General features: G+C 48.6%; 1 protein-coding gene across 2 annotated transcripts in view; it reads left to right on the plus strand.

Moving 5' to 3' along the window:
• Positions 1 to 23,500, plus strand: part of Grik3 (glutamate ionotropic receptor kainate type subunit 3) — a 227,939-nt gene that overhangs the window by 135,697 nt on the left and 68,742 nt on the right. Inside the window, exons 2-4 of one of the 2 annotated variants that reach the window (XM_075944795.1) lie at positions 5,311 to 5,487; positions 15,453 to 15,710; positions 22,365 to 22,546. In XM_075944795.1, coding sequence (XP_075800910.1) covers positions 5,311 to 5,487; positions 15,453 to 15,710; positions 22,365 to 22,546 — 617 coding nt within the window. Of the gene's footprint in view, positions 1 to 5,310; positions 5,488 to 15,452; positions 15,711 to 17,897; positions 17,974 to 22,364; positions 22,547 to 23,500 lie in introns of those variants that run through there. The other variant, XM_075944796.1, reaches the window with a different exon arrangement.

Genomic DNA, 23,500 nt, shown 5'->3' on the forward strand with positions numbered 1-23,500 from the left:
CCAGCGGGTTTATCTACACTGATTCTCCAGGAGCTTGCCAATTGCATTTTGGGTTTTGCTGCTGGATCCCGTGATGGTTTCTGCTCCCAGGTCTCTACTTCCGCAGACTCTCCTCATAGATAGAACAAAATACCCAACAGAAACCACGTCGTGGAAGAAGGCTGTGTTTTTGACTTAGGGTTTCATGGTGGGTGAGGTTCAGCGTCTGGGGCTCCATCTGCAGCAGCAGGAGCTGGTAGATGGCTTGTTGTGTTTTGGGTCTGTTTGGGAACTTGGAAGCTAAGACATCAGGCTGGAACTGGGGCCAGCTATAACCTTCTAGCCCTGTCCCTATGGTTTTATGCCTGATAGCTAGGCCCTATATCCAAAAGGTTCCACAGCGTCCCCAGCTGGGGACCAAGTGTTTAAACACATTAAGCCTGCATTTCTCATTAGTAATTCCTATATACTGGGATTCTTCTGTTCTCCAGTTGCTCTGACCAATTTGGGGGAAGATGATTTTCCATGGCTCGATGCTTACAGACTCAGGAAAAGTTGGTTTTTCAGTTGCTTCCTTGATGGCGTGATGACGTCTTTCAAGCTTTTCACATGGCAGACCAGAAACTGGAAGCCACATTTTTTTTCTTAAATAATAAAAACAATCCAAATACCCTCAAAACTGGCATATGGATAAACGAAACGTAGCATCTCTATGCACAGTAATGATAGTTACCAATAAAACAGAACAAGGTCCTCAGACGCGCTACACATCGATAAGCCTCAAACCCGCTGAGCACAAGAAGCCAGACACAGAGCACCCAGTATGGGATGGTATTTGTATAAAATGCTCAGGGAAAAAAAAAATCTTTGGAGACAAAAAGCAAATTAGTGGTTCCCTGGGGCTGCTGGTACAAACAGTGGAAGAGTCACGGGGGGTGTTATTGGAAGATGGAGAATTTCTAAAATCGGGTTGTGGTATGCTCACATGACTTCTTCACTTACTCAGAACCACCATGTACATAAAAACGGGTCAATTTTGTGGAGCGCAAATAATCTCCCAAGAAAGCTCATTACTGAAAAGAATAAAGGCTCATCTATAAACACATGACGGTATCAAATATGCAATGGTCCCCCTTACCCCAGGGTCAAGCCCATCCCCGCTCCACTTCATTCTTCTCTCTTTCCCCCATTTCCTCAAAATGGCAACAAAATCTCCCATAGCAACAGCAAACAAAACACATCGTGGCCATTCCCCATATCACTGCCATGTTTGAAAATAGCCGCACATGGGGGCGCACGCCTTTAGTTCCAGCACTCAGGAGGCAGAGGCAGACGGATCTCTGAGTTCAAGGCCAGCCTGGTCTGCAGAGTGAGTTCCAGGACAGCCAGGACTACATAGAGAAATCATGTCGCAAAAAAAGGGGGTGTGTGGAATTGTAATATAATTTCATCATCTCCCCCTTCTCTTGCCTCCCTTCACCCCCTCCGATGTACTTCCTTTGCTCTTTTTCAAATTCATGGTCTCTCCTTTATTGTTGTTACACACACACTCCAAAACTTAGAAATACAACCTATATTATATATGTATATAATATAATACATATGTTTCCAGGGCTGGCCATTTGATATTGGAATACCAGTCTGTGTCCCCGTCCCTAGGGAAGCCTGTTCCTCCTGGTCCCAGCATCCTTAGTTGCCTATGGTTCTTGTTTATGGGTTGAGGCCTGGTGCACTCTCCTTCCATGTGTGCGTATGTGACAAGATTTCATCCTTGTTCGGGTCTTGCTTAGGTAGCCATGTTGGTGAGACTTCTTGGATATAGCTTCTCTGACATTTCTAGGAGATATAACCTGTAGCAAACCTCCTGGTCATCTGGCTCCTTCTGCCCTGCCTTCTGCAAGGATCCCTGAGCTTTAAGTACAGGAGTTGTGGTGAGGTTGTATCCATTGGGGCTGAGCTCCACGACTCTACGTTTTGATCAGTTGTGGTTTTCTGTAATGGTCTCCATGGGTATTGGCTGGTGTTGTGTGCCAACTTGACACAAGCTAGCATCATCAGAGGAAGGAGCCTCAGTTGAGGAAATTCCTTGATGAGATATAACGCATTTTCTCATTTGGTGGTCAATGGGGAGGACCTTGCTAACGGTAGGTAGTGACATCTCTAGGCTGGTAGTCCTGGGTTCTAGAAGCAGGCGGGTTGAGCAATGTAGGTGAAGCAAACCAGTAAGCAGCCCCCCTCCATGGCCTCTTCATCGGCTCCTGCCTCCAGGTTCCCGCCCTGCTTGAGTTCCTCTCCTGACTTCCTCCAATGACAGACTATGATCTGGAAGTGTCAGCCAGATAAACCCTTTCCCCTCAACTTGCTTTTTGGTCATGGTGTTTGGTCACAGCAATAGAAGCCCTGGCTGGAACACCATCTGTTACAAAGAGAAGTTTCTCTGATGAGGAGTCTACCACTCCGTTTTTGCAGTCCCATGGTCATACATGGCTTACTATCCCCTGGCTTGGTTTCTAGATCTTCTCCACGCATGGCCATTAGGAGAAGCCGTGTGTGCCATCTTCCCCATCTGCCGACAATGAGGCAGGCCCTCAGTGTTTTGTCCTGCCTTCTCCCTTTGCCCATAGTTGAGCTAAACCAGCATCTTCCTGTTGATTTCAGCTGAGTACTTAGTCACAAGGAAAGCTGACAGCTCTCTCTGTCCACTGATAGCTTGTTTCCATTTTTGTTGCTGTCCTTAATGGAGTACCCACACTTTTCCTTTGTGCCGGATTACGCTGGGGTAGCTGTCTTTTTTGCTGAGTCTAAGTGCCTTTTATAACATTAACTTTTACGCTCCTGTCTATGATGCAGCTCTTTCAGGCTAGCCTCTTAGCAGTCCATGTTGTTTGTGGTGATTTTGGTGCATAGAAATCTCACGCTACTTCTTTGGGGTTATCAGTCTTTCTCTACATTTTCTGACTTTATTTTAGACAGGCTTTTTCTAGCCCAATATTATATACTGTCTGCCCTTATTTTCCATTTTTGGCAATTGTATAGTGTTCTCCTTCCCTTTCTCTTGTTTCCTTGCTAATCTTTAATTCATCTGGAAATGACTATGATGCATGGAATAAGATTGGAATCTAGAGACCCAAGTATGTATCTCAGTGGTAGAGTGCTTGCCTAGCATGTATAAAACCCTGGATTCAATCCTTGTATCACAAAAAAAAAAAAAACTAAAATCCCAAATAATAAAATAATTGTCAGGACACAATTAATGAATAATTCATTCTTTTGCCACTGCTGCGAAACATCTTCTCATTCATGTTTTAGATACTTGTCTCTGCTTGAGCCTCTTTCAACGGCTTTTTATCTCATTCTCTTGATCTCCTGTGTTTTCAGACGCTATTACAACATGGTTTTAATTATTTTGGCTTAATGATATATTTTCAAATCTGATAATACGAGTCACCTTTCATCATTTCTTTAAAGACATTTTTTTTCAGTCATTATCTCATACTTAGCTTTCACATTTTGGAGTCATTTTTTTCCAAGTCGAAGAGAAGTCCTTTGTGGCTTGATCGGAGCTGAATTAAACTGAAAAATGGCCGGAGAAAACTGAGACCTGAAATTTTGCTTTCCCAGGGACAGCAGCATCGGAGCTGTGTGTGTAGTCTCTTTGTCTCTGCCTCCTGCCAGGGGGTCACTAGGTAGCCCTGGCGTGTCTGAAACTCCCAGAGATCCACCGCCTATGCTCCTGAGTGCTGGGATTCAAGGCCTGCACCACCACTCCTGGCTTGGCTGTCTCTCTTGCTTACAGTGTTTTATTTGTTTTCATCATAAGCTGTTGGAATTGCATGTTTGTATTGGGGTTATTATCTGTTCTTCAGTGTGTGTGCTATTGCTGTGGAGGGGGACCTTTCGCTGTTAAGTTTCCTTCTGAGTTCTCGCTGATAGAAAGCGGCGCTGTCAATATGTGCTAACTACTTGTTTAACTCTCCCTAACCATTCTCACCTGTCTTTGTAGCTAGGGTTGATTTTTTTTCCCCCATTGCACCCACTGATGCAATAGTAGCACTGATGTTCCAAGCGTAACCAACCGATTCCTGATTGGATCTGAGGTCTGCTCCATGGAAAGGAATGTGCGCATGGTGCTATGAACTTGCTTAACAACCTATAGCTAGGGATATACAGGCCTTATACAGCAGAGGAAAATCTGCTGCTGCTGCTGCTGATTTGATAAATGCTTGTGCAGTTAAGCTGCCTTCTGTTTTTTTCTGTTTAAACCCATAGGTTGGGGCAACTTTGGTCAGAAAAACCTCTGTGGGCTATATGCGATGGTCAGAGCAGAGATTCATAATTGGTCAAAGTGCTAAGAATAAGTGTGTTGAGTCTTCAGCCCTAACCGGGACATCCTCCACATTAGCCCTTTGAGGCCCAGAGGGAGTGGGACGACGGTAAGAGCCAGAGGCTAGGGAGGAGTGCCATGAAATGCTGACTTTTGGGTGTGGCACGGCCTCTGCAGTCCTGAGCAGACAGCGTCCACGATCACCTGCACAAGGCCCGTACGTGCACAATGAAAGAGAAAGTCATGAAGGTAGAGGGGACCTCGCCAGGAAGGAGCGGGAGGGAGGTAAGAGACATAGTGGGGAGTGAGGACAATCACAGCACATTAGCAATTATCCCATGTGCAAATAGGAGTTTGCACCTTGGCGGCAGCCGTGCCTCCCGTTCACTTTCTGTCTCGTCTTGCAGGTTAGCGGCACAGTGTGAATCTTTACCAACGCTTTTTAAATTTTTCCTTTGACAAGAACGCCTCCCGTGTTTCATTAGGTATTAGTCACTGTGATATTAGGGCTGACGTGAGCTAAAGTTGCTTGAAGGAAGTGCCTTTCCTGCCGCTGCCGTATTAGACATTCTTTATGGCGGTAGACACTGGATTTCATCAGATGCCTCCCTGAGTTTTGAGAGTGGATCATATTTTCATCCCCTTTGAACTATCGATGTGGTGAAATTGTACTCACAGATTCCTTTATTGAACCGGTCTTGCATTCCTGAAATAAAACTATGTGGTCATGGTATGTTAGCCCTGTAATATTCTGGTAGGTTCTACTTGCCAGAACTCTATTAAGAATTTTCATAGCAGTGTTAAGTTGGTAATCTTATTTTGGCCTGTCAGATTTTGTTAAGCAGGAATTTGCCAGCTGGGTAAAATGTATAATTTTTGAACATGGAAATTATCTAGGATCTTATTGAACGCTGGGGTGGGAAGACCCTGTCTATATAACCTGCGTGGTGCATCCTTGCTCCGGCTCCATTCCTCCTGCCCACACACAGCTGTGTCATCTCTCACAGGAGGAATCTTTGAGTATGCGGATGGCCCCAACGCCCAGGTCATGAACGCCGAGGAGCATGCCTTTCGATTTTCTGCCAACATCATCAACAGGAACAGGACTCTGCTGCCCAACACAACCTTGACTTACGACATTCAGCGGATTCACTTCCATGATAGCTTCGAGGCCACCAAGAAGGGTGAGTGCGTCGATCCTCGCTGTGCACTTCGGGTGAAGCCTTTTCCACTTGGTCTGGGGGGCATGATTCTTTCTCTGTCTAGAGCAGCCCATGCCAATTTCCCAGGAGCAGGGGCAGGGGCTGTAAGGAAGTCTCAGGCTAGCCAGGCATGGTGCTGTAGCCTGTAATGCCAGCAGTCAGGAAGCCAAGGTAAGATCATGAGCTCCAGGCCAATCTGGGCTATGTGGCAAGTACAAGGTCAACCTGAATTACGTGCAAGACCCTGGGAGGCTATGAAGGGGGGTTGGTTAGCGGAGGAAAGGTAGGCAGGGCCTGGGATTGCCTGAAGGAACCAGCCAAGGTTTCCAGGACCTTTGAACCAACATGAACATTTTCAAAGTTGAGTTTTCTTTTCTGTTAGTTTATTTTAATGGGAAAATATATTTATTTATGGTATAGGATGTGCTTGTTTGGATACATGTGTGCCTTGTATATTGCTCAAATCAGAGGACCCCAGACACCCACCACATCTAGCATTCATAATTTCTTTATGGTAAGAACATTGAAGATCCCCTCTTTCAGCTCTTTCAAAATATGCAATACATTATTATTAACCATAGTCTCCTTGCTATGGAACTTATTTTATCTTTCATTAGTATCCTACTCAAGTAGCAAGAGGTAGCGTCCATATAAAACAGATACCATACTCGCCCGAGAGCACACCATCTGCCTGCCATAAAAAAGACTTCATGAAAATCCCAGCACTTGGGAGGCAGAGGCAGGCGGATCTCTGTGAGTTGGAGACCAGCCTGGTCTACAGAGCTAGTTCCAGGACAGGCTCCAAAACCACAGAGAAACCCTGTCTCGAAAAAAACAAAAAAACAAACAAACAAAAAAGACTTCATGAAAACGGCATTTGCTGCTCAGTTCCTGCAGCGGCTTGACCCCAGAGGCTATAGCTGAGTCCTGAGTCTGACCCTTGTCCCATATTCGGTGTGTGTCTGTACTTTCTTTCTTTTTTTTTTTTAGTTTTTCGAGACAGGGTTTCTCTGTAGCTTTGGAGGCTGTCCTGGCACTAGCTCTTGTAGACCAGGCTGGCCTCAAACTCACAAGATCCGCCTGCCTCTGCCTCCCGAGTGCTGGGATTAGAGGCGTGCACCACCACCGCCTGGCTGTGTCTGTACTTTCTGTTGCCTGCGTCGTCATTAGAAAATCCTGGCTCGCAACAGCAAGTTGTGGTAAGTCTATTTTAAGTGACTCCACACCAGAATTCTTAAAGATAAGATAAAAACAATTTAAAAGAGACTGAAATACCACTGTCCACGGGTCCTCACACACACACACCAGTAACTAATTTCTCAGTTCCTGGGTGAGTAGCTAGTTGCCAGTGTGCTATAACGCACACCCAAGTGCCCAGTGGGTTTTGTTGTTGTTGTTGTTACTATGTTTTTTAAAGATTTATTTACTTTTGTTTTATGTGTATAAGTGTATATATGTATATATATGTGTATATATGTATATATATGTATATATGGGTACCATATGTATGCAGTGCCTGCAGAAGTCAGAAGAGGGTGTCAGATCCCTGTGGTAATGGAGTTTGATTATGAATTGCAGTGTGGGTGCTGGGAACTGAACTTGGCTCTTCTGCTAGAGCAACCAGTACTCTTAACCGCTGAGCCATCTCACCAGCCCCATTTTAATGTCTTTTAAATGACAGCTCGTATGCATAAACCCGTGCTTGTGTGCATGCACACAGTCGGCCCTCCAGGCCCATGGGCTCTATGGTTTTAGCAAATCATGGGCCAAAAACTCCAGGAGTGAAAAAAAAATAATTTCTTCCGTACTAAACATATAGACTTTGCTGTGTCATTTCCCCTAAAGAGTAAGCACAGTGCCTATTTACATAGCATTTGCATTGCATTGTGGGATGAGGCATCTTAAGACGATAGAGCATAAGGCGTAGTGTGTGGAAGAAATATGCAAATACCAAGCCCCTCAGTGCCAGGGACCCAGCATCTGCGAGTCTGATATCTGCAGGGGGTCCTGGAACCAATTCCCTGCGGATCCTGAGGGAGACTGCATATCTGAACTATATTTTTACATATATATTTAATTCAAATTCAACTTAAAGGCTTAGATAACTGGAAATAGCTTCCATAGAACCTTCGATTTCCATGTAACCATTTAAAGATCTCGAGCCTAAGGAATCTCATTTCCAAAATGACTAGGTCATCCTTTCCGAAATATGATATCATAACCCATCAAAGCTCATATCACAATTTTTAGTAAAATCATTGGGTTTTTAATGTACTTTCCCTTCTCCCTCACATTACTGAAGGGAAGACTCTCTTGGTATTTGCTCTATTCCTGGGGCACCTGAAGGATAAGGGACTGTAGTAACTGCTCAGTGAAGTGATTGTTGAATGTATCGGTAAGCCATGAGAACCTAAGAGTCATTGTCTAGGACCCCTGTAAACTGAGCTTAGGGGCTAGCATCATCCATGGTAGGCTGAGACTAGCCCACAAGCTAGCCTTATCTCTCTAAGGAGTTCCTGGTTTCTAAGCTGTTTGACCTCCTGGGCTGCCAGGGGTGGAGCCGCCAGAATGTTGCCTGCTCTGTTTTCCAAAGCCTTGTGGGTTAGCTTTTGAGGTCAGAGTCTGCAGAGTGTGGAAGCTGGCATCCCTACCACCCTGACTTTAGCTGCGTTGGACAGAGTACCTCTGTTAAGTGCTTACAACGGTGTCTGGCTCTCAAATAGGATTTTGCTCTGGATACACTGGGCTCCCTGGCCCTCTACACACTAGGACATTAAGGCAGGGCCTGACTCCTACAAAGGCTTTCCCTGCTCCCCCTCCTCTCCTAAGGTAAGCGGCTCCATGAGATTGAGCTGTTGTGTCTGACATTCATGAGCGTCACTCCACCCTAGCTTAGTCCTGAACCCTACCTCCCTGAACTAGTCTTGATTGTTCCCTGCATACCATGCGACCAGCACCAGGAAGCTAAGCATCTATCTCCCTGCCATGCTGACACCCACATGCAAATGACTACACTGGATCAGGCCTAGCCCCAGAAATTTCAGGGCTCAGCAAATGCCTGGCGTCAGATCAGAGGCCCTCATAGGTCCAGCCAGCCCGAAGGCTATGCTGTCTGACTAGTGATGTTTAGTATTCCCACATAGGCACCTTCCCCAACCTGGTGGCAGCGGAGCACAGTTTGGAAGCCTTCCCAGGGCTCTTCCTTCTTACACTTTGTATGCAACACTGCCAGGTTGTTCGCAGAGACCAGAGGCAGAACCGCCCACTCCCAGCAGTCAACTATAGCCTTTCCTTCCATATCAGACCACACGGCTTACTCCCCTGAAGCCTTAGACGGTGTGCCTCATCCTCAGGTCATCCTTAAAGCCAGGCCGATCTAGCCCTACATCTTCCTGACTTCCTGTCACATCTGGACCCCCAGTCCCTTAGACGCAGTTGTGTCTTCTAGCTCTACCTCCCTCCTCGGGGCTTTTGTACATCCTGTTCCCCTTGCTTCTAATTCCTTCAAATAGGCACACTCTGCCCACACTGAGCCTTGCTTGTATTGAGCTAACTCATTCTTTTCCTTATATTCTATCTAAGATAAGGTCAGGCCTCTTCCCCTCTGTCTTGATAATCTTAGACTTTTCTTTTGCAATCTCAACTCCTTGAGGTGTGTGTGTGTGTGTGTGTGTGTGTCATCCCTAGACTGCAATCCCTATTAACGATTCATTATTGTACTATATAACCTAGTGTCCTAGTTTGCTATATGTTGCTATGATAAAGCACTGACCAGATCCAGTTTGGAGGGATGCCAAGGCAGGGACTGCAGGCCAGAACTGAAGCAGAGACCATGCCTACTGCCTCTCTTCCCCGGCTTGTGCTCAGCCTGCTTTCTTATACAACCCGGGACCACCTGCCAGGGGTGGCACCACCCACAGTAGCCTGGGCCCTCTTACATCATCACTCAAGACAATAGCCACAAACATGCCCACAGGCCCATCTATCTGATGGGTGCAATTCCTCAGTTGCAGTGCCTCCCTCCCGGGTGTCTCTAGTTTGTGTCAAGTTGGCAATACTAACCAGCGCACCTCATGGACCCGCACCCAGAGTGCCCAGAGTCATTACGGAGGGTTTCATCCGATGTACAAGTGAGAGACAGTATGAACAAATTCCTGGTATGTCGGAAGTCACTTTAAATTTAAATCTCCTGTTAATCCCAGAGGGAGACAAAGCTTTGCCCCTCTTCAGGTCACATCCATGGTATTAGGAAACTGGGTCATAAGACCACCGGCTACACAGCCAGAGAATAATAACAAGTCACCCATGTGCTGGCCCAGGCAGGAGGGTTTCCTGGAGTAGGAGATGTCTCAGCTGTGTTCTGAAGGTCGGTGGGAAACAGTAAGGACAAGGGTAATATTCAAAGCAGGGCAGATCTGCAAGAGGACAGGAACACACTTGAGCACCTCTGGGGAGCATTTGGTGTGTCATAAGTCGGGGTCACAAGGTGAGAAAGGTGGAGGCAGAACTTCTGTTTACCATGGCTAGGGAGGTGGCCCCAGGCCTGGGAACCACAGGGAATGACGGAGAAGAGAGCCCATCCTGGGCTTGGCCAGGGAGTACTCAGAAGAAACAAACCTGTCTGAGCCAGTTCAAGACAGCATCCCAGGGCCCAGATCAAGCCAGAGAGCAGGCAAACCCTTCCAGGCCTCTGGGAGCCCCTGTGAGCAGGCCGTCTGCTTGTAACTGCACTCCAGGCTGCTGCCATGCACTGCTTGGGCCTGGCCTCAGAGGTCAGGAGGTTAGAATCACTCAACATCTCCTTTAGGAGGTTTGCTCCTGGAGCCCCACCTCCCATCCCTGAGAGTCCCCTGTAGTATCAACTCTGGCAGTCTTCCCCAGCCCTGCACTCATGGGTCATCGTGACTGATGGCCCTGCCTTCTCACTCTCCGCCAGCCCTTGAGTTGCTCCCACTCGGGGGTTTCTAGTGCAGTGTTTTTGTGAATGGCTGTGTGCTCGTCTCCAGGGATACAGGTACCCGGTTTTGTTGAGTTTGTTTTCAGGAGCTAAAGCGTAGGGTCACCGTGTTCAGCCAAATGGTCTCACAGGTGGTTGTGCAAATTTGCACTCCCACAGCAGTGCACAAGGCCAACAGGTGTTCCACATCTGTGCCGACCTGCAGGAAGGTCATTTAGACTTTTTAAGGTTTTTCTTTTTTTAAAGGTTTTAAGCGTTATGTTGATTTGTTAAGTGGTTGTCTTATTGTGGCTTTCTTTTATATTTATCAGATGGTTAGACAACAGAAGTCCCTTTTAGTGGGGAAAGGCCTCGTAGGGCTCTGCAGGAGGAAGGGACTAATTCAGCCAGAGCAGGTCGGGTAGGTGGTACCAGGTTTTGTCCTTCTGTGTTCCATTGCCCCATAAGACCTAACATGCCCCACAGTGCTAATTTGAATATTGAATAGGTCCTTTGAATATTCTTTTTCTCTTTTTGGGAGTGCTTTTTTTCGTAACCTTTCAATGACCTTTTAAAAATTGAGCTTCTTATCATTTCCTTGTTGATTTAAAAGAGTTCTTTATATATTCTGGTAAGAGTCATTTTAGGTGTGTGTGTGAATATGTACATTTCTATATGTATTATATCCATTACATGTGGGACTGTCTCTTGGTAGTTGTATCTCATGAAAAGCAGAGTCTTTAATTGTCAGAAGTCTGATTTGTTAATAATTCCCATTGTGTGTCCTGGTTGAAAAGTCTTTGTCTAGCCTAAAGATAGTCTCCCCTGTTTTCTTCTAGGAGTTCTGTGGTTGTGTCTTTCACGGTTGGCTCTCTGATCTGTCTCTGTGTGGTGAGACATGACTGTTGAGATTTGTTTCTTGTCCACAAGGCTGGTGGGGTAGATTCAGGTTCACCACAGCATTGTTTGCATGTGGCTGCATGTCTTAGTTAGGGTCTCTGTAGCTGTGAAGAGACACCATGACCGCAGCAAGTCTTATAAAGGAAAACATTTAACTGGGGCTGGCTCACAGTTTCAAAGGTTTAGTCCATTATCTTCATGATGGGACATGGCAGCATGCAGGCAGACACGGTGCTGGAGAAGGAACTCAGAGTTCTCCATCTTAATCTGTAGGCAGCAGGATGTGAACTATGTTCTACACTGGGTGTAGTTTGAGCATAGGAGACCTCAAACCCACCCCCCACAGTAACAAACTTCCTCCAACAAGGCCACACCTACTCCAATAAGGCCACGCCTCCTAGTAATGCCACTCCCTATGGGGGGCCATTTTCGTTCAAACCACCACACTATATATCTGCAAACCTTTTGATAGAAAGATATTTCTATCTAGTCATTTTTGTTAACAACCAAAAGCTAGAAATGGATGAAAGGACCATCTAAAACATCTGCAAGAGAACAGACAGACTGGCACATAACTACACAATGCGATTTTAAGTAGCCATAAAGGAAAAGGCTCAGGAGTGTGGCCCAGTGGTAGAAAGCTTGTCTGACACACACCTTGGGTTCCATCTCCAACACATGCGCACACAGATGCCGACAGGGGGCTTTAGAATATGGCACTGTATCTCAGGTTTTCAAACCTGGCAGATAGCCTCCCTCTTCCACAGATGGAAGCAATGCTGTCTGGTCCTCCAGACATTTCTTCGGCTGGGCTAGCTCCCACGGAACACCGCCCCACCCCGCAGGAGCTGCATACTCCCCTGGTCTATTCTCCTTTTGATCTTTGCTTTTCAAGCTGCATTCCTCAGGACCTTCCTTAGGACCCTTCAAGAAGATGCACGTAGGCCCAATTCCAAGGACTCCAGTGATAGTTCATTGTTCCTAGATGCAAGTTAGCACCACCATTTCCCCCCGTGGCCTGGATCCCACCACCTTAGGTCATGTGGGGCAAAGGGACACAGGAACACAAAACCTGGCACCATCTACCCCACCGACTCTGGCTAAATTAGTTCTTCCTCTTGCTTGGGGCCCAGGGGGCCTTTCCCTATTAAAAGGGACTTTCACTATTGCCTTTATTTTGAAGTGTTTTGTGGAAAATTAAAAGAAGAATGTCTGCCAAGCAGGATCTGAGCCAGCAGCCCAGAAAACACTGTGTTTTCTTCCAAGCCTGGCCAGAGCAGGCTGGAATCGACCCAGCACTCCCCAGGCTCCTCTGCCTGCACTTATTCTCTGGGTGGCTCAATTCCTTTTAAGACACAAATTGATTGGGATAATTTCAGCTATAACTACAATTGCCATGGAAGGGAGGGTGTATTCAGGCTGGGGACTCCTACAATGACTGTGAACCATCGAGTTACTGTAAAATGACCAGAAAATGGATTCAAAATTGAAGCCACAAATAATGTAATTACTGCAGTGTATGCGCAGGACTGCCAGGACAAGGTTGGCTGCTGCTCTGGGAACATCTGGAAGCAAGGCTGCTGTTGTTGCTGCTGATGACGCTGTGACAACCTCTGTCCTGGGCTTTGTTGGTAGCAGAGTTCTTCCATCCTATAAGAGTCTTAGAGAGTGGAAGAAGCACGGGGGGACTAGAAAACAGATGTAGCGAGGGGGCAAGGAGAAAAAAGAAGTGGAAATCGGCCGGGAATGAGCCCAAGTAGGTCCAAACCCTGTACTATTGGGAGAATGGAGTCTAATGTGACATTACTATCATCTGTCACCACCACAATTACTGTCATCCCTATCCATGCTACCACCTCTATCCCTACCTCTACTGCCATAGTATCCATGGTTGCTATGACAGCATCGTCATCACCACCAGTCTTGTCAACACCAACATCATCCTTCCTTCGATCCTCAACACCATCATTTCCCTGACAACAACATCTTTAGCAGCAACAGCAGCATCCCACAGGTACAGTGTTCCACAGAAGCCCATTTTTATTTCCTTTTCTCTCTCCACTCACATCTCTTGCCATCTCTGCTGGCTTCATCTCCATGACTAAGATGCCACAACATCTTTATCACCAGCAATGTCCTCCACACCATCAGCATCTCAACACTGTCTGCTACATTGCATACCTTGTGCCTGTTCTACTGTCTCCTGTCTCAAACATGATGCTCAGCCCTTGGTCCAGGATAGAAGCACCACATATAAGGGTGGCCATTGTCAGGATGGAAGGAGTGTTGCATCCTTGGTTGCCTGTTTCAAGGTCAGAGCAAAGTGTGGGCCCGTGAAGCAGATTTTTGTGGGGGTGAGGGCAAGGGAATGACACAAGTCTTTTTGTCTGTTTGCTTTTGTTTTTGTTTGGTTTTCGAGACAGGGTCTCTCTGTAGCTTTGGAACCTGTCCTGGATATAGCTCTTGTAGAACAGGCTGGCCTTGAACTCACAGAGATCTGCCTGTCTCTGCCTCCCAAGTGCTAGGATTAAAGGCATGCACCACCACCACCCAGCTTCAGTCAAGTCTTTAGCCTGAACATCCTAGCAGGAATGTCTATCCTTTTAAAAATTATCATATTTGGGATGTGTGTGTGTGTCGCACACACACACACACACATTCATAGATGCACACACACATGTACTTGTGCATGCATGTGTGTGAAAGAGAAGGGGTGGACTGGGCACTGGTGCATCTTATCAAGGTAGGAAGGGAAGACAGAATGTTTAACAATGTGTCAACTTTCCCAATGTTTCAGTATTTAGACTTGAAGGCCTCCTTTTATGAATCTTTTAAGTATCGTTTCTATGGGGAATGGAGCTTAGGGAGTGTGGGGGACTGTAGTAATAAGGACGGCGGCGGGGCTGTGTCCCCAAAACCCCAGCCGCCTGCCCTGCCCGGCTAGCTTTACCCGAAATAATTACACAGACACTGTATTCTTTTAAACACTGCTTTGGCCCATTCCTATCTAGCCTCTTCTAGGCTAATTCTCACATATTAATTTAGCCCATTTCTAATCATCTGTGTAGCGCCCCTAGGTGCGCTTACCGGGAAGATTCTAGCCTAAGTCCATCCTGGGTTGGAGCTTCATAGCGTGCATCTTCCCTGGAGCAGGTAGCATGGCGTCTCTCTGCAGCGTCTGCTCCGGAGAGGAGAGCTGCGGAGTCTGACCTCACTTCCTCTTCCTCCCAGCGTTCTGTTCTGTTTACTCCACCCACCTAAGGGTGGGCCTATCCAATGGGCCTAGCAGTTTCTTTATTGCTTAGCCAATGAAATGAACAGATTGATATATGACACTCCCACATCAGGGGACCTAGAGCTTCTATTGAAGGCTAGGCTGTGATGGCTTCCCTAATAGGACCTGCAAATGCAGACATTCCCCATTCCCCAGGCAGGGGATCCTAAACTGTCTAAGAGTAGAGAACTTGAACTGAGCACACGCAAGCAAGCGAGCTTGCGTATATTCATTTCTCTCTGCTCTTCGCAGTGGATGTGACATGACTAGCTGTTTGAAGCCACTGCTGTGACTTCCCCACCAAGATGGACTGTCACTTGGAACTGTGGACTAAAATAAGCCCATTCTCTCCTAAGTTGCTTTTAGGCTATTTTACCCCAGCCACAGAAATGAAGGTGGAACACAGGTCTGAGAGGCATCTTAAACATCCAGATGGTATCACTGAAAGAGAACAGAGGGGTTCATGTCAGATCTTAGGGAGCAGGCCAGGACTGACGGCAGAAGCTGGAGTCCCCAGTCAGTAGATGTTTGCTTTCCTATTTGTCTGGAAGGTGGGATGCCACCTACAAAGGCATCTTGGTTATATAACATGGCTACAGGGTCAGGGCGCTCCACAGCTGGGTTCACAATTGTTCCGTCTTACATCTCTGGTATCAGATAGAGACTGTTAGAGCCCCATTGCTCAGATGTGGAAACTGAGACTTCATGAGTTATCCCCCTCTCCCCCAGCTTGCCTCTGTATCTTTTTCCATGTGTTTATGATTGTCAAAATCACTGCCCACTCCCTATGGGCATGGCACCTCACTGACCCCGGTGTCCCCCTCCACTCTGTTTCAGCCTGTGACCAGTTGGCACTGGGTGTAGTAGCCATCTTCGGGCCATCGCAGGGCTCCTGTACCAACGCTGTTCAGTCCATTTGCAACGCCTTGGAGGTGCCCCACATCCAACTGCGCTGGAAACACCATCCCCTGGACAACAAGGATACCTTCTATGTGAACCTGTACCCCGACTATGCCTCTCTCAGCCACGCCATCCTCGACTTGGTCCAGTCCCTCAAGTGGCGGTCAGCTACCGTGGTCTATGACGACAGCACAGGTGGGTGGCTAGACCTGCGGAGCCCCAAGTTTAGGGCTGTCTGCTTGTCTAGCATCACTGCCTCTGAGGAGAAGGTCACATCTCACCCAAGACACCAACAGAAGCCAGTTACACTGACACTTGTCTCTCACACCCAAGCACGTGCACGCCAGCCTCACAAATAAATTCAACCCCAGCCTGGCTCACACCCGACTCTCCCCTCCCCAGCATGCCTGCATCATCTTCTGCAGCAGAGTGCTGAGACCTGTGATTGACGCTCGCCACGCATTGCCCCCTGCTCATACTTCGATGGCCACCCATCACTGGCCTGCGCCCCTACACCTGTACCCTGCCACCTGCAGGAGGCATGTCCCCATATATTCGCCGCACCCATTAATGGTTGACTCGCTGCGTGGCCTGGTGCACAGGGTGTTTGTGCCGTGCGTAAATCCCTGCTCTCCTGCTTGCTGGCTGGGCTGCCATTCTGTGCCTTCACCTCCTCGTGGGGAGGCTCCAGAAGCTCCAGAATCAAGAGGGAAGAGTATATTTAGAAACCTCGTTCTCGGTGCAGGGGAGGTTAGCTCCTGATCATCCTGACACCTGCACGCAGCACCCTTCCCCCGTTTCTTTGCCTACTCTCAGGCACCCCTGTTCATGCCCCCACTGTGCTCAGATGCCAACTTCCTCCTTACTTAGGTGACTGCTGACCCCAGCCAATGCCAGGTCTGTAGAAATGAGCTCTGGGCTTGGGTCTCTTCCTCCGGTGAGGAGGAAGGAAAAGCCTGGGCTCTGAGTTTCAGCCGAGGCTGGACGCCCCTGGGGCAGAGGCACCCTTCCTGCACTCTTGCCTTGCCCAGCTGGAATCACATCAGATTCGTTTGTCTGCAGAGGACCTGCTTAGCCCCATCCTGCCCAGCCACCAAATCTATCATGATACTCGCCTTCCAGAACCCTCTTAGGATAGTGTGTGACCCTTTACTTCCCAAGTCCCTGGAGCAGAGAGCCACCAAGGGCTCCAGCAAACATTCTGGGCCTTTCCTTTGGACCCTGTGATCTGTGACAAGTCTGCAGCCATCGTCTTGGCAAAATGTGTGTTATGGGTGATCAGAGAGAGGGTCAGGAGGAGAGGGGAGAAAAAAACGACTGCCAGACCCTGCCTTCAGCTTCAGCTGCCCCTAGGAGGCTCACTCTCTGGAGACGGAGCAGGCATTCTTCCCGATGAGCGCACAGAAGACTGCTGTGTGTACCATGAGTCGGGCAGCACCGGGATAGCCTCATTTAATTTCACAAGTCTCTCCGTGACTCTGTGGGGTGGTAAATCAGAAACAAGGCAACAGACAGATAAGGCAAGGTAACAGACCCCACCCACTGTCAACAGCCAGTATCACAGCCCGCACCATCCTGCAGGCTTGTCTGAGCCCAAGGCCACAACTGTTAGCTAGCTTGGAGCTGGGTCCCCTTTCTTTCCAAAGACTTGAATCTCAAGACAATTCTTAACCCAGCCTCTTCTGCGACATTGACCTTGGTGAGTCACTTAACCCACCTGGCCTGGCTCTCCCCAGGCATGTGGAGAGGCGGAGCATCCAGCCTTGAGAAGCCCTCCGGCTCTCAGCTACCTGCATTCTGCATCAGCTCTTGATTGCTTCCAAATGGGGGGTGCGAATGGCAGGATGGGAGCCCGCAGACAAGAGGGTGGGGATGCTGTCTATCCATCTCAGAGTTCTGTAAACAGCTACCGCACTTCATGTTACCAGCAGTCCTTAAAAGCCATTCCTGAGATCCCAGCATGGGGCTCTGTCACCATGGGGCACTCCATGGTGCTCCGTCCCCTCTAGCAGCTCTGCAACTTGGTGGTCCTACCTTTCTAAACCAGTGGTTCTCAACCTTCCCAGTGCTGCTTCCCTTTAATACAGTCCCTCAGGTGGTGGCGATTCCCATACACACACACTATAAAAGTACTTTCGCTGCTACTTCATAACTGCAATTTTGCCACTGTTATGAATAGATATTTAAATATCTGATATTCGAGCTACCTGATATATGACCCCTGTGGGGGGGTCAAGGCCCATAGGTTAAGGCTGCTGTAAAAACATTTGTCTGTGATGTGAGCCCATTTCTGCTTCCAGATTTCTGCCTCTGGGACTCAGCACAAGGCTTGGTACAATGTGGACAATTTTAAAGCATTGGTTGAGTTGACTTGGTGGGACTTGAAAATCATGTTGAATTAAACTCAGATGCCAGCTTCCTCCCTACTTTGGTGACTGCTGACCCCAGCCAATGCCAGGTTCGTAGAAATGAGCTCTGGGCTTGGGTCTCTTCCTCCAGTGAGGAGGAAGGAAAAGCGTGGGCTCCGAGTTTCAGCTGAGGCTTTCAGGAAACAGCATAAGGGTGCAGGAAGGAAGAGACCACTACCCTATCTTTTGAGGAGTTGATCGTATTCTAGGAGCACAGGTGCCTGGCCATGGGGCACTGGTAACTCTTGGCCGTCAGAGCTGAGACTCGAGTAACAAGGACAGGTAGTCAGAGATCCAGGTACGTGGGTGGAAGAGAGAGCTCGGTGGCCTTGGCTAAAGTGCGCTGTTTTACCAGAAGAGGGCAGAGATTTGCCCTGGGCTTGAAGATAGAGGGACAGAAGGACAGAATAGGGCGTGTTGTGGGCATAGCAGGCAGAGGGAGCAGTGTGAGCAGAGGAGAGGAGGTGGGGCGGGGTGGGCAGTGTCATGGAGATGCCAGCCTGGCTGGGAGGAGGATTGAGTGTGGAGTGCGAGCAGGGCAAGGGAGACAGACGGGATTCGCCTGGCTGTGCAGGTCTGACATGCAGCCTCAGGCTTCAGATTTTATGTTGTGTGTAACAGAGCACTGCCGGGTGCTGTCGAGCGTGGCCTTGGAATAATGAAAGCCAGGTTTCAGTAGACACCCCCGAGAGCTGAATGTGAGAAGGTTTGGAGGGAAAGCAAAAAGCTGGGGGGCTGGATGGTCCCCACAGGAACAAAGGAAGCTAGACTTCATCTCAAGGGGTTGCCTGGAAGAGAACTTGGGAGCGGAATGGAAGAGAAGAAACAGTTACGGGCGGAATGACTGTAGTGTCGCAGGAAAGTGGGCAGAGCGGATCCCGGCTTGAGCAATACTCTTTGTTGAAATATTTCATTAACGTTTAATTCAATTTGATTTTCAACTTGTCTCAATTTAGTTCAGTTTAAAAGGTACTTATAGTGGAGGCAACGAGGATAGGGTTTGGTCAAGAAAACAGTGGGTTCTAGGATTCAGATCTGCACTGAACAGTAATATAGTGTTGAAAACTGGTAATGGGAAACCATACTTCTCTAAGACACTCACCAGGCTGGGCCACCACCAGGTGGGAAGCACACTGTATTTAACAGGCTCTGAGTGTGTGTGGCAGGGCTCTGTCCAGTAGCACGTTTTCACTGATGGGACGACCCAATTCAAATAACTCAAGTAATTGCCATTTAGTTTTCTTGTGGGTAGACGTTGTGAGCTGGGCCTTTCTCGGTGTCATTTAGCAGCTCGACAGGGTCAGAATGCTGTGTGGGTATTGTTACACCCCCTCTTGACCTTCTCTTCCTGGGCCCAGGAGTGTGGCTGCAGCTCCAGACAACACCGGATGCTGACACTCCATGCAGGAAAGAGACAAAGGAATTTGTCTTAGTGTGACTCATAACCCTTACCAACCTTCTAGAAGGCAACATTCTACAGTTCATGGAGCCTATGCCTACTACTCCTGGGCACTGTCAAATGGAAGTAAGGTTGACAATGACTGGCTCCTAAGAGGCATGAGGACTGGCACATTGCCACACTCCTTTTGGCATGCCAGCCGAGGATGCATCTGTTAGCTTTTTCTATAATAAGCTGTGTAACAAACCACCCCCCAAAATCCGGTAGCCTAAAACAACAAACCATTGCTTTAGCTCCTGAGTCCACCAGGTCAGTGGCTTACTGGGCCTGATCAGCTGCTTCTTTGATTTCAGCTGGCTTGCTTGCCTGCCTGCTGGTAGCTCTAGGCTGCCCTTGGCTCTCTTCCATGTGGTTCTGTCCTCCAGCAGGCTAACCCGGCCATTGTTGTCCTAACTATGGCCAAGGAGCAAGAGAATCAGCCAGAGTTCCATCATGCTTATTAATAGCCCACCGAACAAACCAAATGACAGTGTAGAGCCTGGTAGGCGGGCATTGCCCAGCTCCGTGCAGAGGGTATGAATCTAGGGAGGGGTGAGGAGTTTGGCTTATCCTTTTCACAGCAATAGCCCAAGGAGAGTGGCTGTGCAGGAGGTGACCTTTGAGCTGTGCTGTGTTTCTACCTTCCTAATCCAATCTGTGCACAAACTCCTGCCAGGGCTGAAAGGAAAAGATTGAGGGAGGGGGAAAGGCTTGGGGTGGAGAAAAAGGTCTCTGCCCAGAAGGCAAAACACTGCTCCTCCAACGCTGGTCCTGTTTGTGGCGTGGTTCAGAATTAAGGGAGGTCCCTTCACCTCTGTGGCCCCCCACTTCCTTATCTGTGCCACCAGCATGAAGGTGCCTGTTCTGCATGCCTTCCAGGATCCAGAGATGGTTAAACGATGCTATGAGCACAGAAGTGCTTCGTAAGTGAAAACTCCATCCCAACCACCGTGATTCAGTGCGGATATTCTGGGAGGGATTGATTAAGGAGGCAGGCAAAGGAAAGCTCGGTCTCAGGCAAGCATAGACAGCCTGGTCCTCTGGAGGTGGGCCAGAAGGAGCCTCGGTCTCCTTGGGGACTACAGCGATAGGAAGAGAGTCTGACATTTGCTGCTGGAGAATGTGGGTCGTTACACATTACACGGGGTGTTGTGCTTGGTTGACAAGGCAGCCCTGGTGGTTTCCACTCCAGCATCCATCCTGTCCCCGTCCTCATGATCTGGGTCTCCAGAGCCCACAGGCCTGCTAATGCTGGACAGGAGTCAGGAAAACCGAGTGGGCAGGAGTGAAGTGGGCATGGAGGGCCTTCAGTAACAGATATAAGAGGCCAGCAGTAGCAGTGGAAGAACCCAGAATGCCCGGAGAAGATGGAGTTTTTTGTGTGTGGCAGGGGTAGCTTGTGGGCCCTCGTTTGCTCAAGTCTGCTGCTCCCCTCCCTTATCTACTCTGGTGTGGGGATCTCAGAGGCCTGTTTAAAGCAGAGTTCTTCTGCCTGTGTATCCAGAACCCATGAAAGTTTTGGAGCCCTTTGGGAGGTTTGGTTACAGCTTCTCTGGCACAGGAGGCTGATGGAAGCAAACCCCCAGGAATGGGAGAACTAGATAGACTTACTCTGGTTACTAGGGGTTGCTTTGGAAACTGGGATTCCATTAGAAAGATCCTAGAGTTGAAAGACAGAGAGATGCTGTCTAGATAGGAAACAACGTAATAGGTGACCGCGAAGTGTATTTCAGCGCACATTAGCTTAAGAAACAGGCATATGTATATGTGTGTGTGTGTGTGTGTGTGTGTGTGTGTGTGTGTGTGCGCATGTGTGTTTCTTTAGAATCAACATTTTGTTGTTTGTTTGTTTGTTTTTGAGACAGGATTTGTCTGTGTAGATCTGGCACTAGCTAGCTCTGTAGACCAAGGCTGGCCTTGAACTCACAGATATCCACCTATCTCTGTCCCCGAGAGCTAGGATTAAAGGCTTGCGCCACCACCGCCCAGGCTCTTGTGTATATGGTTCTTATTGGTAGCCTTTTACTCAGATTTTGGAGGACAGCATCAGTTTACCGTACTGTTTGACCCAGAGGTTAAAATAGGTACCATTAGGACATGTTTCCTCCCCTTTCCATCTTCTCTGACATCTGCCCCAATGGATCCTATCTCTGGTTATATGCGTGGACCCCAGACTTACATCCTCCTTGCTCGCATAGAAAGGGTTGTTTCTTACCTGCCACTAATTAATCACAGAACCCCTGTGTTCCAATTCCCAGTGAATGTGCTGATTGGTTAGGTTGGGGCCATGCACTTTGTTCCCTGAGTAGGAGTGGATCCTTCCTGGGTATTTGAACATGGGGTGGGGAGGAGGTGCTCACTCAAGGAGAGCTGCGATAAGTGAGCTAGGGGTGGAAGGTGGGTGTGTGAACCTGGGCAGCTGCTGAGCCCGAGCTGAGGGCACAATGCAGGAAGGGAGCGTGCACCTCCGGATCAGGCCTGGGTAGAAGCGAAGGAGAGCGTCTAGCAGCCTCCCTCCCAGAATCCACAGAGGAGTCAGCAAGAATGGAGCTTGAAATAGGGAAGGAAATGAACTTAATTAGACCTAAGCAAGCCATTTGTCTCCAGGAAGTGGCATTCCGTTTTCCGTGGAAGTCCCCAGATTAAGTGGTTTTACAAAATGCCAAGGAGGAGGATAGATTTTTCAATGTGGGGAGAAGAAAACAGTAAGTCAATCCAATTACAGCAATGTTGTTTGAGTACTCCCTAAGTGTCACGGCCCTGGGCCAGGTGCTATGGGGCAGAATGAGGAGGGGATGGGGGTAGGAGAGGATAAGGGTAGGCAGAGGAGACTAAGGGAAGAACCCTCTAAGCTGGTGTGGATATCGGGGGGGGGATGTTTGAGGGTAGGGAACCCTTTCTGAACAGAAAACAAGGAACGCTTCATGGAGGTATCCGAGTAGATGCCCGCAATGTTTTATGCATGCATGTACATATGTGTCTTCTGTGTCCTGGGCTCCCCAGGTCTCATCCGGCTGCAGGAACTCATCATGGCCCCATCTAGGTACAACATTCGCCTGAAGATCCGCCAGCTCCCCATTGACTCAGATGACTCACGCCCCTTGCTCAAGGAGATGAAGCGGGGCCGGGAGTTCCGCATCATCTTCGATTGCAGCCACACCATGGCAGCCCAGATCCTCAAGCAGGTGGGTGAGCGCTGTCCAAGCTGAGGGGTGGGGGTGGGGGCCTGCCATGGCTCCTTTATTCCAGGTACAGAACTTGATGACCTCAGTGAGCATCCTAGCTGTCTCTCTGGCTGCCTGTGTGACCGTGGGGGCCGCTACGACTCTGCCTCAGTAGCACCAGCAGTACGATGGTTCTTTTACTCCAGCTGTGTTCAAGATGTATAATTGGCCCCATGTCATGTCTTAGTATTCAGAGTGCCCCAGCATAAACACTGCCTCCTAGTCCCCCCACCCCCACCAGGCTGCCAAGAAGCATGAGATCCGCCCTGGTGGAGGGTGAGGTGTGCACAGAGGGCCTCAGCTGCTCAGCACAGTCCCCAGACGCTCCGCTGTCTCTCCCAGTGACTAATTCCCCATAGCCACAGCACCTGCCTATGGCTGGGAGGTTGCTCTTTAGACAATCTGCTGAACTTTGCATGATGGCGGAAGAGGAGATGGTTCTCCAGCCTGGATGGTCCTCCATTCCCAAACAGGACTCGTGCTGGCAATGAAAGCCGAGCTCCGCCAGCCATTTAAGAAAGTAACCACAGCTGGGCATGGTTGTGTATGCCTTTAATACCAGCTCTGGAGGGGCAGAGGCAGGCAGATCTCTGAGTTTAAAACCAGCCTGGTCTATGAAGTGAGTTCCAGAATAGCCTGAGCTACAGAGAGAAACTGTGTCTCAAAAAGGAGGGAAGGAAGGGAAGAAGGGAGGGAGGGAAGGAGGGAGGGAGGGAGGAAGGCAGGCAAGCACAAAAGGACATACCACCTACTCCGGGCCACCAGAGTGAAACCGCAGACATTTGATCCAAGCCTGTGCTTTATATAAAGGTCATAGTTATTCCTTAAAATGTTCTGGTAACTGGAGGGACTTTGACACTTGATCAAGAAAAGCACAGGAGTCAAAGACACAAGGTGATGCGGGTCTTTCGAGAG

The sequence above is a fragment of the Microtus pennsylvanicus genome, chromosome 13, assembly GCF_037038515.1.
Source record: "Microtus pennsylvanicus isolate mMicPen1 chromosome 13, mMicPen1.hap1, whole genome shotgun sequence".
In the NCBI taxonomy this organism is placed as follows: domain Eukaryota; kingdom Metazoa; phylum Chordata; class Mammalia; order Rodentia; family Cricetidae; genus Microtus; species Microtus pennsylvanicus.